Consider the following 16,052-nt stretch of genomic DNA (forward strand, 5'->3'; position numbering starts at 1 on the left):
TTTTTTTAAGTTTTAAAAAAGGTTATAAAAAATGTCAATAATTATCGATACCGAACGATATGAAACATTATATCGTTGATACATTTTTTAGCTATATCGACCAGCCCTATGTAACCATTAATAACATTTTATCATGACAAACAATGAGAAATGGAAGACAAAACCTGGGCAAAAGAAAAGTGATTTCAGTGCCCGTTATATCAAGTATCAGCAACTGAAGGAAAGCACTGTCTGCTGATATATATTCTTCTCACATTCCTGTCTTTAAGAAGTTAATGACCTCAGATTACCCATCTAGTCCTGGGCTTTCATTCGGGGTTATCCCTCTAAGTGGAATATGCAGTGATTAATCAGAGGAATTTGCTCGATCACTCAACCCTTTCAGAGGTTAAAGGAATATTGAGGGTTATTTCCTACTTAATATTCATAGACAGCATCTGTGGCACAAAAAAACAATGTACCTAAGGTTGTGAAAAATGACCAAAAACACAACTGTACTTAACTGTTATGGAGACAGGGGTGCCAAAACATTTAAAATATACAACTGTTGCAAAAGAACAGCCATAAAAAAAAGAGTTATTGTGTTTGCATTTAAGTTATGTCCAATATAAAAATATGTTTTTGTCCGAGGGACAAACAAAAGGGACAAATCAATGTTATATCTGTGGTATTCAAAAACATGCCAAAAATCTTGTCAATAGATTAGAAGTTGTAAATAGCCTGGACTATTCCTCAGAAAGAAATTGTATTTAAGTTAAACATTCAAGAAGACACTGCATACATAAATACATTTATGTTTATCTTTTGGCCTTAATGTCTGTGAGAAATTCACATTTGGTTAAAAACATACATTAAATTGTATTGACATACATTAAATTGATCAAATGTGACAGTAAATGTTAATAATGTTACAATGTTACAAAAGATTTCTGTGATAATAAGAAATGCTTCTTGAAAACCAAATCAGCATATTAGAATGATTTCTGAAGGAGTAATAGCTGCTGAGAATTCAGCTTTGCCATCACAGCAATAAACTACATTTTAAAATATTTGAAAACTTATTAAAATATATAATTTTACATTGTAATATTTCACAATATTACTGTTTTTACTTTATTTTTGATGCAACAACATTAAATAAAACATTAAATAAATCTTACCGACCCCAAACTTTTGAATGGTAGTGTAAACACACACAAAAAAAGTAAATATAATTACATACACACATTAAACAACAGACGCACTTCATATTATTCATATTATACTGAGAATTGAAAATTGACTGAATAGCATATGAGAGTGTAGAAATTTGTGAATGATAACCATGATAACCAATACTGATGCAAGTGATGAAGTGAGAAGAGAGCAATGCCAGTCTTTACTATGAGATTCAAACATCCATAAGGACATATCAGCATATATACAATATTCACATCAGGGTGATGAATATGAAGATAGTATTGTCGAGCTGGCATTGCCTGTTCCAGAGGAAGCGGAATGAGTCGCATGCATGCTGAAACACATCAATGCACATGGGCTATGTGCATTTTTCACCTTCCACCAGGTTCAGCTCCCATAATGCACCAGGTCACAACAGGAAGCAATAGGCCAATAGGAATGAGAGGAATGAGAGAATGATCAAATGTGACAGTAAATGTTATAAATGTTACAATGCTGTTCTTTTGAACTTAATGTCACAGTTTCCATAATAAAATATATAGCAGCACAACTGTTTTCAAAACTGGTGATAATAAGAAATGCTTCTTGAAAACCAAATCAGCATATTAGAATAATTTCTGCAGGAGTAATGGCCACTGAGAATTCAGCTTTGTTGTCACAACAAATTACATTTTTAAATATTTTAAAATGTATTTAAAATATCAAAAAAGTAATATTTCACAATATTACTGCTTTTACTTCATTTTTGATACAACAATATTAAATAAATCTTACCGACCCCAAACTTTTGAACGGTAGTGTATATACCAAAAAAAATTAATATACTATGCATACAAGTTAAAAACTTCATATTATAGTTACAGTACTGAAAATTGAAAAGTGACTGAAGAGCATATGAGCGTGTAGAAATGTGTGGATGATAACCAACACTGGAAATACTGATGCATGTGATGAAGTGAGAAGAGGAATTGAGCAATGCCAGTCTGCAACAGTCCTTATTTTTACTATGAGATTCACACATTCATAAGGACATATCAGCATATCCAATATTCACATCAGGTAGATGAATATGAAGACAGGATTGTCAAGCTGGCATTGCCTGTTCCTGAGGAAGCAGAATGAGTTGCAGAATGCATGCTGAAACACATCAATGCACATGGGCTATGTGCATTTTTCATCTGCCAAGGAAAATGCCATACACGGGATGGTGATGGAATGGAGATCTGCTGATAGTAATGGAAATTAAAATACCTATTCATGCAAGAGGCTGACTCAGGAGACGGCCCTTCCACCAGATGCACCCGGTTCAGCTCCCATAATGCACCAGGTCACAACAGGAAGCAATAGGCCAATAGGAATGAGAGAATAAGAGTGAGTTGTCCAAAAACAGGGGGAGGTGGATCACGGCCTATGTGAAAAATGTTAACCAAAACTAGAAGATGTGTTGAAATGTCCCTGGTTGTGAAATATCAGTCAGACAAGTATGGTCAGTGGAAACGCAATTAACATTAGAGGCAGCAAAGCTAAGCAGAACTACGCCACTGGGAGAGCAAAAGTACAACACTCCAGAGAACAGGACAAGATGATTAATAAACATCATAACATTTAACTAAATAAATCAGTTGAAGCGAGGTATCATGAGTTCTTCTATTTTTGAACTAAAATACATGTCATATTATTTCCTATATGAAATATAAGACCTTTCATGACTTCCTGCCAACTTCTATATTCTCAGATGGTGACAGATCGGTCAACAACCAGACAGTTGATTCTCTAAAAAGAACACATTCTTAAGAATCAATCATTTGTATACAGGCTGCACTCTATGCTTTTGATCCACTAAAAAACTGCTCATACTCAATAAATTGCAGTCACATTTACCATTGCCCTGTGAATTTTCGTGTGCAAAATCCAGACCAGGTCACAACAGGAAGCAATAGGCCAATAGGAATGAGAGAATAAGAGTGAGTTGTCCAAAAACAGGGGGAGGTGGATCACGGCCTATGTGAAAAATGTTAACCAAAACTAGAAGATGTGTTGAAATGTCCCTGGTTGTGAAATATCAGTCAGACAAGTATGGTCAGTGGAAACGCAATTAACATTAGAGGCAGCAAAGCTAAGCAGAACTACGCCACTGGGAGAGCAAAAGTACAACACTCCAGAGAACAGGACAAGATGATTAATAAACATCATAACATTTAACTAAATAAATCAGTTGAAGCGAGGTATCATGAGTTCTTCTATTTTTGAACTAAAATACATGTCATATTATTTCCTATATGAAATATAAGACCTTTCATGACTTCCTGCCAACTTCTATATTCTCAGATGGTGACAGATCGGTCAACAACCAGACAGTTGATTCTCTAAAAAGAACACATTCTTAAGAATCAATCATTTGTATACAGGCTGCACTCTATGTTTTTGATCCACTAAAAAACTGCTCATACTCAATAAATTGCAGTCACATTTACCATTGCCCTGTGAATTTTCGTGTGCAAAATCCAGCCATTCAGATTTTGCGTGAGGGCAAAAATGATCCCCATGCAGATTTCGGAATGGGTTTAAGTTGGTCACTTGAATTTGCCACATTGAACCAACAGATCATAATTAAATAAAGAAATTAACCTTACTACAGACAGTGTTAAAGATATCTTTATATTACAGAAAATAAACATGCAAGACTCTTCTTCACATGTACAGTATGCAGACAAACGATTTAACTGCTGACTAAGAGAAGCCAGTTAGAGTAGAAAACATTAGACAAACAGCAGACCTTGGGGGCTAATTCACATAAATAAAGCAGCCAGATGTTCAAATAGCTGCTGGCTAGTTTCACTGATGGAGATCTCCTAACTAACAACCTGCTAATTAACACCCAGAGCACCAATGAGTGAACAAGTTGAAGCGAGGTATCATGAGTTCTTCTATTTTTGAACTCAAATACATGTCATATTATTTCCTATATGAAATATAAGACCTTTCATGACTCCCTGCCAACTTCTATATTCTCAGATGGTGACAGATCGGTCAACAACCAGACAGTTGATTCTCTAAAAAGAACACATTCTTAAGAATCAATCATTTGTATACAGGCTGCACTCTATGTTTTTGATCCACTAAAAAACTGCTCATACTCAATAAATTGCAGTCACATTTACCATTGCCCTGTGAATTTTCGTGTGCAAAATCCAGCCATTCAGATTTTGCGTGAGGGCAAAAATGTTCCCCATGCAGATTTCGGAATGGGTTTAAGTTGGTCACTTGAATTTGCCACATTGAACCAACAGATCATAATTAAATAAAGAAATTAACCTTACTACAGACAGTGTTAAAGATATCTTTATATTACAGAAAATAAACATGCAAGACTCTTCTTCACATGTACAGTATGCAGACAAACGATTTAACTGCTGACTAAGAGAAGCCAGTTAGAGTAGAAAACATTAGACAAACAGCAGACCTTGGGGGCTAATTCACATAAATAAAGCAGCCAGATGTTCAAATAGCTGCTGGCTAGTTTCACTGATGGAGATCTCCTAACTAACAACCTGCTAATTAACACCCAGAGCACCAATGAGTGAACAAGGCCTCTCACCTTGCTCTGGTACATTACAGACTGTAGGGCAAGTAAGAGGGAGGATATTAGAAATAGAGTAGATGTATAATTAATCTGCCTGCTGGCACAATAGTCAAACAAATTCCAGCACTGGGGAATACGGGTATTATATATTGTTCTTCAGAAGAGGCTCTGCTTCAGGAGGAGACCGAGGTAGATTAAAGAAAAACGCAAAGCTTGATACAAATTTTAAAATTAGAGGCTAGTTATCAGTGAAAAACTGCTGTTTTTTTCCACTTCAGTGGTACAAAGGCTTAAGCCAGATTTGATTTTCCAGAGCAGTAGGTATAATATACATTATTCTAAGCCTTCTGGGATATTCTGCTCTTAAACATTATTTCACTGTCCGCTGGACCGCAGTAAACAGTGGGAGGAAGTTTGTGAGGCTCAATGGAAGCTTGCTATTCATAGGCCTCACTCGGAGAAGGGTTTAGATTATGATGTTCCCATGTCCGCTCTGTGAAAGAGAACAGGACTGTGGAAAAGCGAGTTGGGTGGAAGCTCAGTGTGAATTCCTGTGAGCAAACAGCAGCTTCGGTGATGACAGCATTGGACAAAAAGAGAAGGGCTGTTCCAAATTTAAATAATAAGTCATGAGAGTCTTCGAAACACAGTGTTTTTCCTCATTTAAAGCAGGCTGGTAGACAACATAAAGCTTATTACAAAACTTAAAAACTGGTGTACATAATATAATATTTCAAAATATAAATACATTATTTTTAATAAAAAATTATTTTGACAAGTAATAAAGTTAATTAACTATACTGTTGGCTTCTAATCATTTTAATAGTTTGTACAGTATTATGTACTCTTATATAAAATTATATATATTTATTATATAAAATATTTAGAACCTGGCTTATTCTATCAAATTTTAGAGCCATATACAGTATATATATATATATATATATATATATACACACACATTTTTTTCCCCTTTCCATAACAAGAAAAATTATCTGGTCTGAGGGTTTTTTGACTTCATGACAAGAATATATTAGGTAACTGCGTAGAGGAACATGATTAGTTCAAACAAGCAGAGTTTTAGTTGAGTCCCTTATGAATTTGTGAGCACTCTGAACAGAGAAAGCTTACTTAGTGATCTGTGTGGTCAGAAGAGGGCAGAGAGAGGAGCCAAACAACTGCCACATTAATCAGTCATCCCTGACTGCTGCCCACACAACACCACTGATAATATGCCACATGACACAGACGTCTTGAGGGCGTAGCCAATGAAGCCAGTGAAGCTAAGCCTACACACAGGAACAGAGTAGCATTAGAGTGCAGATTATCATGACGCTCTTACCTTGAAGGCATACTTGCGGCTGATGTGGTCCTCGGGTCCCACGGGGGAAATGACATAGCTGGGCAGAGGAATGCTGCCCAGAGCCATCTCCTCTCGACTATCTGTGAGCAAAGGACAGATGCTAGATGAAAATGTTTGAAAATTGTTAGATTACAATTGAGTAATGGTTTATTGGCAATACTCTTAAACAGACACAGATGACAGAAATGAAGTGACACTCCACTCTACCCACCCAAATTATTTAAGATCAAAACAGTATTACTTAGTGTGAACTGTGTTAAAATCATACAGTATAATTATTCAATATGATATGTGCAAGCAATAGGGATAAAAATAGTAAATGAAAAACCTGCTATTACCTATTAAATTGTAGGTACTCTCATAATAATGTATTAGAGAAATGGAGTGTTTTACTTATAAAATGTGATTATTGTGCAATAAAATGAGAGACTGCTTTAGATAATTGCAGCTAATTAAAGCTGAGTATTATAACTCACCTTTATAGTAAAACAGGCAGTAATCAGACAACACAAACCATTTCCTCTTCCACAGTCTCATGCCTGAGCTGTCCTGATGGTCAAAGAACAGTAATATTTCAGCCCACAAAACATTTTCAGATGTTATCTTTTAAATTAAAAATAAAAATAACAGTCAGTTTATAATCTATCATTACCAGCCAATGTAAATATTATTACCATTTAATTGGAGGCCCCTCTGTTCAGATTGAATATTTATTTAATATGTCATGTTAAATAACATGCTCAGTTAATCAGTTTATTGCCTGTGGATCTTAGTTCATCACTATTGTACAACTATTTTAACATCTGAACATAATTCAGTTCAGATAAAAATCAGATTCTGTAATCACTCGCATCAGGGTTTCACTTTTGAGGGTCACACCTGTTTATAGAGCCATCCTCTCACCACCACTGGGACATTAAGGTTCCTTTTGATGGAATGGTCACGCTTGCCAAAGCAATGCAACTTCCCATTGGGTTTCAAACTCTGTGGTATTTAAAAGAAAAAAGAAAACCACTTGTTTCATTTGATTTGATTAAAATGCATATATACACAGGCATCAATAAGGTGAAGTGGCATCCAAAAGTATTTGGATGCTTGACTTTTTTACTTTTTGGCCAAAGTGTCAAAAACATTCTGGGGCCAAATTATGTCCAAGGAAAGCACTTTTACAAAATGTTTACAATAACAAGGTTTGTGGCATTTATTAATCTCAATCCATATAAAGTTCAGCACAATTGATCATTTGTCAACCCAAATGTGCACAGAGGGTCCACACAGTTTTCTTACCTGTGTTACTTGAGAATAAAATGAGATTTTATTTAAAAACAAAAACAAATGTGAAATGATGACTGATGCCCACCAGGAGCCTGTTTCATTCCCGGTAAAGTGTGTGTGTGTGTGTGTGTGTGTGTGTGTGTGTGTGTGTTGTGTGTGTGTGTGTGTTAAGTCCAGCTTCTCTGTTGCTAGAAAAATCAGTAACCTATTACACCCTCTGCTTGGGTCATTTATCAAAATTGGAGGAATATAGCAAAAATAGATGAGGCCAATTTACTCTCTCCAATTACCTATAAACATTATCAGTTTTCAATATGATTTAATATGAGATACAAACACACACATTAGCAATGGTGAGGTTCTCTAGATAATTAGCCAGCTGGGCACTTTCATGCTCCGGAAGTGCTCTGCGTAAATGTTTGCTTTTATTGAGAATCAGCACCACGACAGACCACATTAAACCAGTCTCAGATCAGCACTGAACGAGGCTGGGCTTCTCACCCTGGATCCAGAGGTGGTGTCCGCAGGGGATGAGGAGACGGCTACAGAGGACTCGCTGCTGGGAGGCCTCGGCTCTGGTGGTGGCTTGGACATGCGTATATTTGCCCTGCAAGAGTCAGAAATAAAAGGCATGATCTCTACCAGGTATAAGGTGTGGTTACTAATACATGGTGAAATCAAGAGTGAAAAAGATACATTTTTGTAATTTAATAACCAACAAAGTAAAGCAGAGCCTGGGCACAAGTTCCACAGAGAGGAAGAGACTTAGAAGCACTCAAGTAAGGAGAAAGGAGGAGTAGTCAACAGACAATATCACCACCGAGCATACGCAACTCTAGTGAGTGTATTAGTCTCAGGTGACCTGGATATGGTAACAGTGACAACAAAACTAAAATCTATCTATCCATCCATCCATCCATTTTATTTATCTATCTGTCTATCCATCTATCAATGTATCTACATATTTATATATCTAAGTACCATCAATATCTACCTATACGGTACCTAGCTATCTACTTACCTACAGTATATCTACATACGTACCTATCTTTATCTACCTACCTAGCTATATCCACCTATAACTTGCTACCTACCTATCTATATCTGCCTATACCTACATCTACCTACATACTAGGGATATGTGAGAACAGCTGACTAATCGACTAAACAGAACTGGCGCTGCTAGTCGACATTGGAAATGCTAGTTTTTTTAATGTTACTTTCTAAAAAAGACCATGTCACTCAATGTCTGCTCAGAAATGTCCGCTTGAAAGATAATCAAAGCGTGTGTGTGTGGCAGAGGTGGGGGACTCAAGTCACATGACTTGACTCGAGTCTGACTCGAGTTGCAAATTTAAGGACTTGTGACTTGCTTGACTAAATAAAGAAAATGACTTGACTTGACTTGGACTTGAGATCCAGTGACTTGAGACTTGACTTGATTTGATTCGGCAGGACTTGACTTTATAACAACTCTAATTATTATTATAAATCATTGCGACATAATTTGGTAAACAAAACGCAAGCCATTGAGACTTAATGGTAGGGACTTGAGACTTGCTTGAGACTTGAACATGTGTGACTTGCCCCCACCTCTGGTGTGTGGGAGCATATTTTCCGGTTTAAAAGGGGGAAACATTATGAATGAAAGGGAACTGATTTTCTTCAGAAAGATTTTGTTGACTTTTTTCATGATATCTCCATATCCACCTTATTCTTCAATGTGGAAGTAAGCCTATGGGCGAGATTTCCGGTTCATTAGCCACTATAGGGAAATAATAAGAATAAGAACAACACGCGGTAAACGGCAAAACTGTTTGCACTACAATCCAGTGTGCTCATAATTAAGATAATGCATTAAAATAATATGGTAAGACACACCAATTTGCAATATCAAGCATCAAAACGAGCTGTTTTGTACAGCTAAAAATAGCTGGATGAGAATGAGACCGAAAGCCAGACCCATCAAATTTACAAATGGGAAAATGGGAAAAATAAGGTGGATAATGCCCAATAAAATCAAAGTCCCTTCAAGGCAAGTCATTTCACTCAGGGGCCATCTTTGAAACTCTGCTCGGGCATGCAAGTGCAGCTCCTATCTCTATGAATGCAGAAACATTAAATTCTCCAAAACTGTTCGCCAAGCTTATGATTAAATTTCATATTAGAAATCACCAATGAAATCTGACAACAACTGTATCTCTATTGCTTTGTCTGTTATTACATATCGTTTGATATGTACTATTATTTATGCGACTCTCTCATGTATCCACATGTGACAGTTAGCGGAAGCTAGAGATTACTGTTTATAACGTTTTAAAATATGGATATTTTTCTTACAAAAACAAATCAATACGCTTCAAGAGGTCTTTATTCACCTCCCGGAGCCGTGTGGGACACTTTTTATGATGGATGCGCTTTATTAGACTTCTTTTGGTCTATTGAAAAATAACACCCATTCACTGCCATTATAAAGCTTGGAAGAGCCAGGACAATTTTCAATATAACTCTGATTGGTTTCGTTTGAAAGAAGAAAGACATATACACCTAGGATGCCTTGAGGGTGAGTATTCATGGGGTAATTTTAATTTTTAGGTGAACTATCCCTTTAACTAAAATTCTCAGTTCCACGCGCATGTCCGGGAAACTCATAAATATTGATGTATGCTCTGCCCACTGAAACAGAAAATCTCAGAAACCGAAAATCGCATTACACCGGCCACTGACGTCACTGCCATTGTATAATTGGCTGAGGTGCCTCACGTGATCCAAGTTAGCCGTTACACTTTTTCCAGTGGTAAGTAATACAGACCCTGTCATCTCCCAATAAAAAGACAATCTCCGTCTATAGTCTTTGATGAAATAGAGTTTATCAGCGCAGCGCTGTTTTGTTTACAAGGGTAACCATGGTAACCACTGTTTCTCTGCTTGTCCATAAGCACCTCCTAATGTCAGAGAGTGAATTTGCATTTTCATTCAGCGAGTCTGCTGCTTTTGTTGCCGTCAGTGTTGGTAATTTTAGCGGTTTAATGGAAAATAAAAACAACTCAAATAAAAGGTATCAGGGATTATTTGACTGTTTGATTCATAGATTAAGTATTACAAATTAATCGCATATACACACAATGTTTTTGACTGTCTTCTGAGGGTTCCTTTTAGACTAGTCAACTAGTCGGTTACAAAATTTGTGTTTAAACGACTTTGAAATTAGTCACAGCACACATCCCTACTACATAGGCTACCTACAGTGGTGGAAATGGCCAAATTTCACTGGGGGGACTCTAGCTTGGAAAGGGGTGGGGGTAATTTTAGTTTTTTAGATGACCTTTCGGATGTATTTAATTATAAAACCCTTTATAATCTATAATAATATTAAACTTATTTCATATTTTCTCTAAACCTTCTTGGATATCAAGACAGACACCCTGCAATTCTGACCAAATTAAAGATAACGTTGTGTGTGAATTTGCACATGTTATAATGTACTGTAAGTATCATTAATGATCCCTTGTGTTTAATAAAAAAAATGAAATTAAATGAAAGAATGATTTAATAAAAATTAGAATGATTAGTAATTGTCTCTAATTGGCCTGATTAGCTAAGCCCACAAAACACTTAGTCATACAGTATTGTATTTGTAGATTATATTGAATAGTTTACACTTTGCATAAACATTTGCAATTAGTTTTTAAAAGGTAACATTACACTCTTCAGGACTCTACACTTACATTTCTTTATAGGAGCACTTGTGCTCCTACTTAAAAAAAATAAAAAAATAAATAGGAACACCTTCTGATCAATGACAGAAATTAACCTTCCCATTATGAGGCGATATTTGACTCTTTAAAGTGTAGTTTACCTTCGTAATGCAAGTTTTTTTCTAACATTATTAAATGTATGTCATCTTTTGTATTTAAAAAAAATTATATTTATAAACTTTTATCAAAAATTTTAATTAAACAATAATTTCAATTAAAATAATAAGATACAATCAGGAAGAATAAGTTACCAGTCAAATTAAATCAGCATCAATAATTCATCTTTTTCACTAGGAGGTGCACAGAAGAACACAAATTAAGGAATATTTACAGACTGTTAAATGAGACTCAGAGGTGGTTGTATTTAAATTCATAATAACATTGTTATGAGATTAATGTTTTAAATATAGGCCTAAAGTTTTGAATATAAAAATATTAAAGGATTTAAATAAATCAATTTATAATTTAATATTTAATTAAAATGAAACCGACAAATTGTCACTGAATCATTCATTCAATCGATTAATTCAAACGGCTGAATCATTTAGTAATGAAGCAAGCGACTGTCTTTATAAATGGGACATTGAATCACTGACTCTAGATTTGTTCAAAAACGCAGATTCATTCATAAACGAAACACCGCTGTGTTTGCTTGGAGATGTGCAGCAGCACAGCTGTGACTTTGTTTGGAACTATTTTCGTTGACGAAATAGAACAAAATCAGACAATAGTGTTCTAAAATGAAGGTCACTTAATATTAACGTTTGTATAAAATCAAAAATGTATAAAACTGTTATGTATAAAATGAATGTATAAATTCAATATCACATTTGCAAACTCCCTTTATAATCATTAAAAAGCTGTCACTCGTTTTAGTTCATCGCAATCTCATTAACTTAATTAATGGAGCTCTCTACACTGCACACCGAATCTATTATTTACATCGTGCCTACACTTTGTTTGTTATGATGAGAGGATCTGAGCTTGAATGACTCAGCACTGAACAAAAACGGCAGTCTGTTTGATGATCTGTGCTGTGAGGAGCAGTACGCGCACCGATAGAAAAGCATTCAGGTATTATGGCCAATCACAAAAGACGACATTGTGCAGCTAACCATAGACACAAATATCCCGTTACGTTTTTAATATATATTGCGCTGTGCAAAACTGGGACCGCTTTCGTAGTCTTTTGAATGGATAAAATATAGAAATAACTTTGATTTCCAAAAAAACCTAAGCAGTTGGAACTGGAATGAGTCTAATGGTTCCACTGGAATTACAGTAAAGAGAGTACAAACACTCATATCAAAAGTAATGTTCATTAAATAGGTGTTAAATAATAAATGATTAACCAAATGTTTGTGAAATGCCTCTGGACTCTGGACTCTGCATGAGTCTAATGGTTCCACTGGAATTACAGTAAAGAGAGTACAAACACTCATATCAAAAGTAATGTTCATTAAATAGGTGTTAAATAATAAATGATTAACCAAATGTTTGTGAAATGCCAGAGCCACGATCACTATTATACAAATGCCTTAATGCCAGGCTGCTTCTTGGAAGTATTTGGGTCCATTTTTCTTTCTTAATAAGGAGAACTGCATAAAAAGCTGCATTGAGATTCAGGTCATGCTAATGTAACATTTTGGGTAAATCAGCAGAGAGAAGAGCAGACGCCAGAGAGATGAGGGAGAAGGGGAGGAATAGAGGACAGAAGAAAGGTGTCAGAGCTGCCATTGCAGGCAACAAATAAAGAGAGAGAGAGAGGTGTCAGACTCAGAGACTGCAGGGAAGGTATAACCTAGAGTGAATGCCACAAGAGAGCCGCACCGTTCAACCAAACATGTCACATTTCTAAATCTTCTTCAAGGAAATGACAAGGCATTTTGGACTGGTACCCAGGGAGTTATAATTCATTGGATAGACAGTTGACATTTCCCGTAAACATGTAAAATTAATTTGTTATTGGGTAAATCGTTTATGCGATGGGCACTCTGAAAACAAAACACTATGAACAAATTCTGGGGGCAGACCTAGAATCAGAGCCAGACAGCACAGCCACAGAGTGCCTATAGTTTGTCTGATGCATATTACACACAAAACTGCCAAGCACTGGCTGAAATAACCTACTGTAATCAGATTGGCTGGCTCAAGGGTGCATTGTTTTTTTTTTTTATCAGTGTGCCTGGAAACAAAGCTGTTTACAAGGTACTAGACTCAGCTAGACTAGATCTAATTTCTCTTCCCTTCTTCTACCTTGTAAGCTCCAGCTCTGGTTTCAGCTTCATATACCACTAACACCTCATATGTGTTGCTGAGCAATACCTACTGGTGGCATCAAATCTCCAAATTTCTGCAAGATAAAAGTTTAGATTGAGGCACTCACTAGCAAGAACCATATTAATAATTAGAACCGTGTATCTGTTTTGGTCTTAGCTTGGTCTCTTGTCTTAGCTAGAATTAATAAGTGCACTAGACAGTTAAAAGTCTGGCTTTGCGAGACTAAGGCCTACAGTCAGTGAAATAAAAACAGCACCACTGGTACTCAAGCATATAATTGAGTCTATAAAATGTAGAAGACTCTCAAGAGGCCTTCAGAGTAGTAACAAAAAGCTCTCTTACTGACAGCCCTGTCTCTCAGGGACACTCTTTCAGAGGACCATCTGAAACTCACACCATCACTGACATCACACAGAAGGTGTGGACACATATGGTGAACTCTTATGTATGAGTGAGTTGAATCTAGAACACGCTAAGAGAGCAGATAAGTGAAAAACCTACTGCTCTTAAATCATCTGCTTCATACATCAAATAACACACTCGGGACATAAGGGCATAATTGACCCAGTGTGAGAGGAGAAACTTTGGGGAAAGCTGTAATAGCGTAATAGAGCTGTAGCTGGCAGAATATGATCTATTCCACAGTATTTATTAAATTATTAGAATTGTGTATTATGTTTAAGGTTTTTTTCATCATTATCAAGCCTGCTTATATGCATAACACTCCGTAACCCAAAACCCAACGACTATATATTTTATTTTATAATCCACAAGCATAACATCCAGTTATAACCCAATAAAATAAAACGAAACTAAACCAAAAATGACGTATTATAGTTTTTATGGCATCATATCTGAATCTGAGGCCGTTTTTGTTACCACAAATCTACAAATACAAGTGCTGATAATAGAAAATAAACCAGTGAGAAAAATAAATGTATGATTCAACTGAACAAGGTCATCAATCCAAAAAAAAAAAAGATTATGCTGCTAAAACTCACCAAAGCAAGCAGATTTTCAAGCCACATGTCAGGCTGACTCCACGCTTTTCATGGGTGCTGGAGCTTACAGTAAAACACAATAACCCTGTCCAAACACTGACACAAGTGCACACACAGACAGCCCCTCAACAAAACCATAAACAGCTTTTTTTCCTGAAGAATGTGAGGAGTTCCTGTAGTGTGACAGAGTCAGGAGGTGTTTGTGGCCCGTGTATAACATCAAAACAGCAGGAAGCTACAGCAGCATTGTCATGGGAAGAGCTGTGGACTGAAACAATGCTGCTTCTTTCTCCCCCTCATTTTCCATTAAACATTTTTTGAAGTTTGTTTGCACCCTGGGACTTACTAGTGTTTTATCTAGGCTTCATATTATTTACCTGCACTGTCTTTTGAATGGATGGGCACAGAGGGCCTGTATTTTATGCTAGAGAGATGACAAATATCCTGGCTGAAGCTCAGCAAGATCCTAGTCTAAAAAAAAATGACCACATTCTGCTCCAAAATGCTCAGAGCTCCACAGAGGGGGAGCCTCAGACCCAATAACCTGGTTAAGCTACATAATACATAGCATACTGAGCAACTCGTATATAATGAGTTCCACTTACTTTACATGATAATACAACAGTTTTCAAACTTTAACCAAAAAAAAACAAAAACATCAATATTGGAATCAGATACAGTAGTACATTGATGGATACCATTTTGATTACCATATTCAGAAACCATGGTATTTAAATGGTACTATTTGTTAGTGGTGACTGTATTCTAAAAGAAAAACAATGACCGGCTGACTGTACAATATCCTGCTTATTGCACAACTACCATATATATACAGTATATATAAATAAAAGGACATTCATTCATTTGTTTAGATTATTGTACAATGTGATAAAGAGACATGAAAGTAGGGATAATGGTCAAGTAATACAGTTTAGAAGCCATTAAACAAAAATATTTGCCTGCAGAATGCCACAACTGACCTATCATTATTAATAATGTTTACAGTGGGTATGGAAAATAATCACATTTTGTTGCTTTGCAGTCTGAAATGAAGGCAGACACAGTTTTCGTTTCATCCAGCTGTATTTACTCAGTGCAACTTATAACATCCAAGTGAAAGATATAATACCAACATGTCAGAGAAAAATAAATAAAATAAAAAACAGAATCACTGAGCTGGAAAAAGGATCACCCCCTTGTGTCAGTATTTTGTTGAACCACCTTTTGCTTTAATTAGAGCCTTTAGTCTGCTGGGATATGTCGCTACTAGCTTTGCACATCTAGACTTTGCGATATTTGCCCACTCTGTCATTGTCATGTTGGAAGGTAAACCTTCTGGCAGCAGATTTTCCTCAAGAATTTGACGGTATTTTGCCCCATCCATTTTTCCTTCTATCCTGACAAGTGCTCCAGTCCCTGCTGCAGAGAAACTCCCCCATAACAGGATCTTACCACCTCCATGCTTTACTGCAGCAATGCTGTTATTTGGATGGTGAGCTGTATTGGATTGGATTGGATTGAATTTTAGTCTCATCTGTCTCAGAATCTTCTAGGTGTGTTTTGGCAAAGCTCAGTCATGACTGCATGTGGCCTTTCTTGAGGAGTGGCTTTTT

The 16,052-nt window shown here is 36.3% G+C and overlaps 1 protein-coding gene across 1 annotated transcript in view; it reads right to left on the reverse strand.

The window, feature by feature from the left end:
* LOC107754649 (pleckstrin homology domain-containing family A member 7-like) overlaps nt 1–16,052 on the reverse strand; it is a 105,114-nt gene that overhangs the window by 24,786 nt on the left and 64,276 nt on the right. Inside the window, exons 7-10 of the mRNA XM_016571188.1 lie at nt 7,902–8,007; nt 7,005–7,109; nt 6,602–6,674; nt 6,105–6,205 (exon numbers count right to left, since the gene is read on the reverse strand). Of these exons, the coding sequence (XP_016426674.1) occupies nt 6,105–6,205; nt 6,602–6,674; nt 7,005–7,109; nt 7,902–8,007 (385 nt within the window). The remainder of the gene's footprint in view (nt 1–6,104; nt 6,206–6,601; nt 6,675–7,004; nt 7,110–7,901; nt 8,008–16,052) is intronic.

Source organism: Sinocyclocheilus rhinocerous, unplaced genomic scaffold (genome assembly GCF_001515625.1).
Source record: "Sinocyclocheilus rhinocerous isolate Xijiao unplaced genomic scaffold, SAMN03320098_v1.1 scaffold742, whole genome shotgun sequence".
Classification (NCBI taxonomy): domain Eukaryota; kingdom Metazoa; phylum Chordata; class Actinopteri; order Cypriniformes; family Cyprinidae; genus Sinocyclocheilus; species Sinocyclocheilus rhinocerous.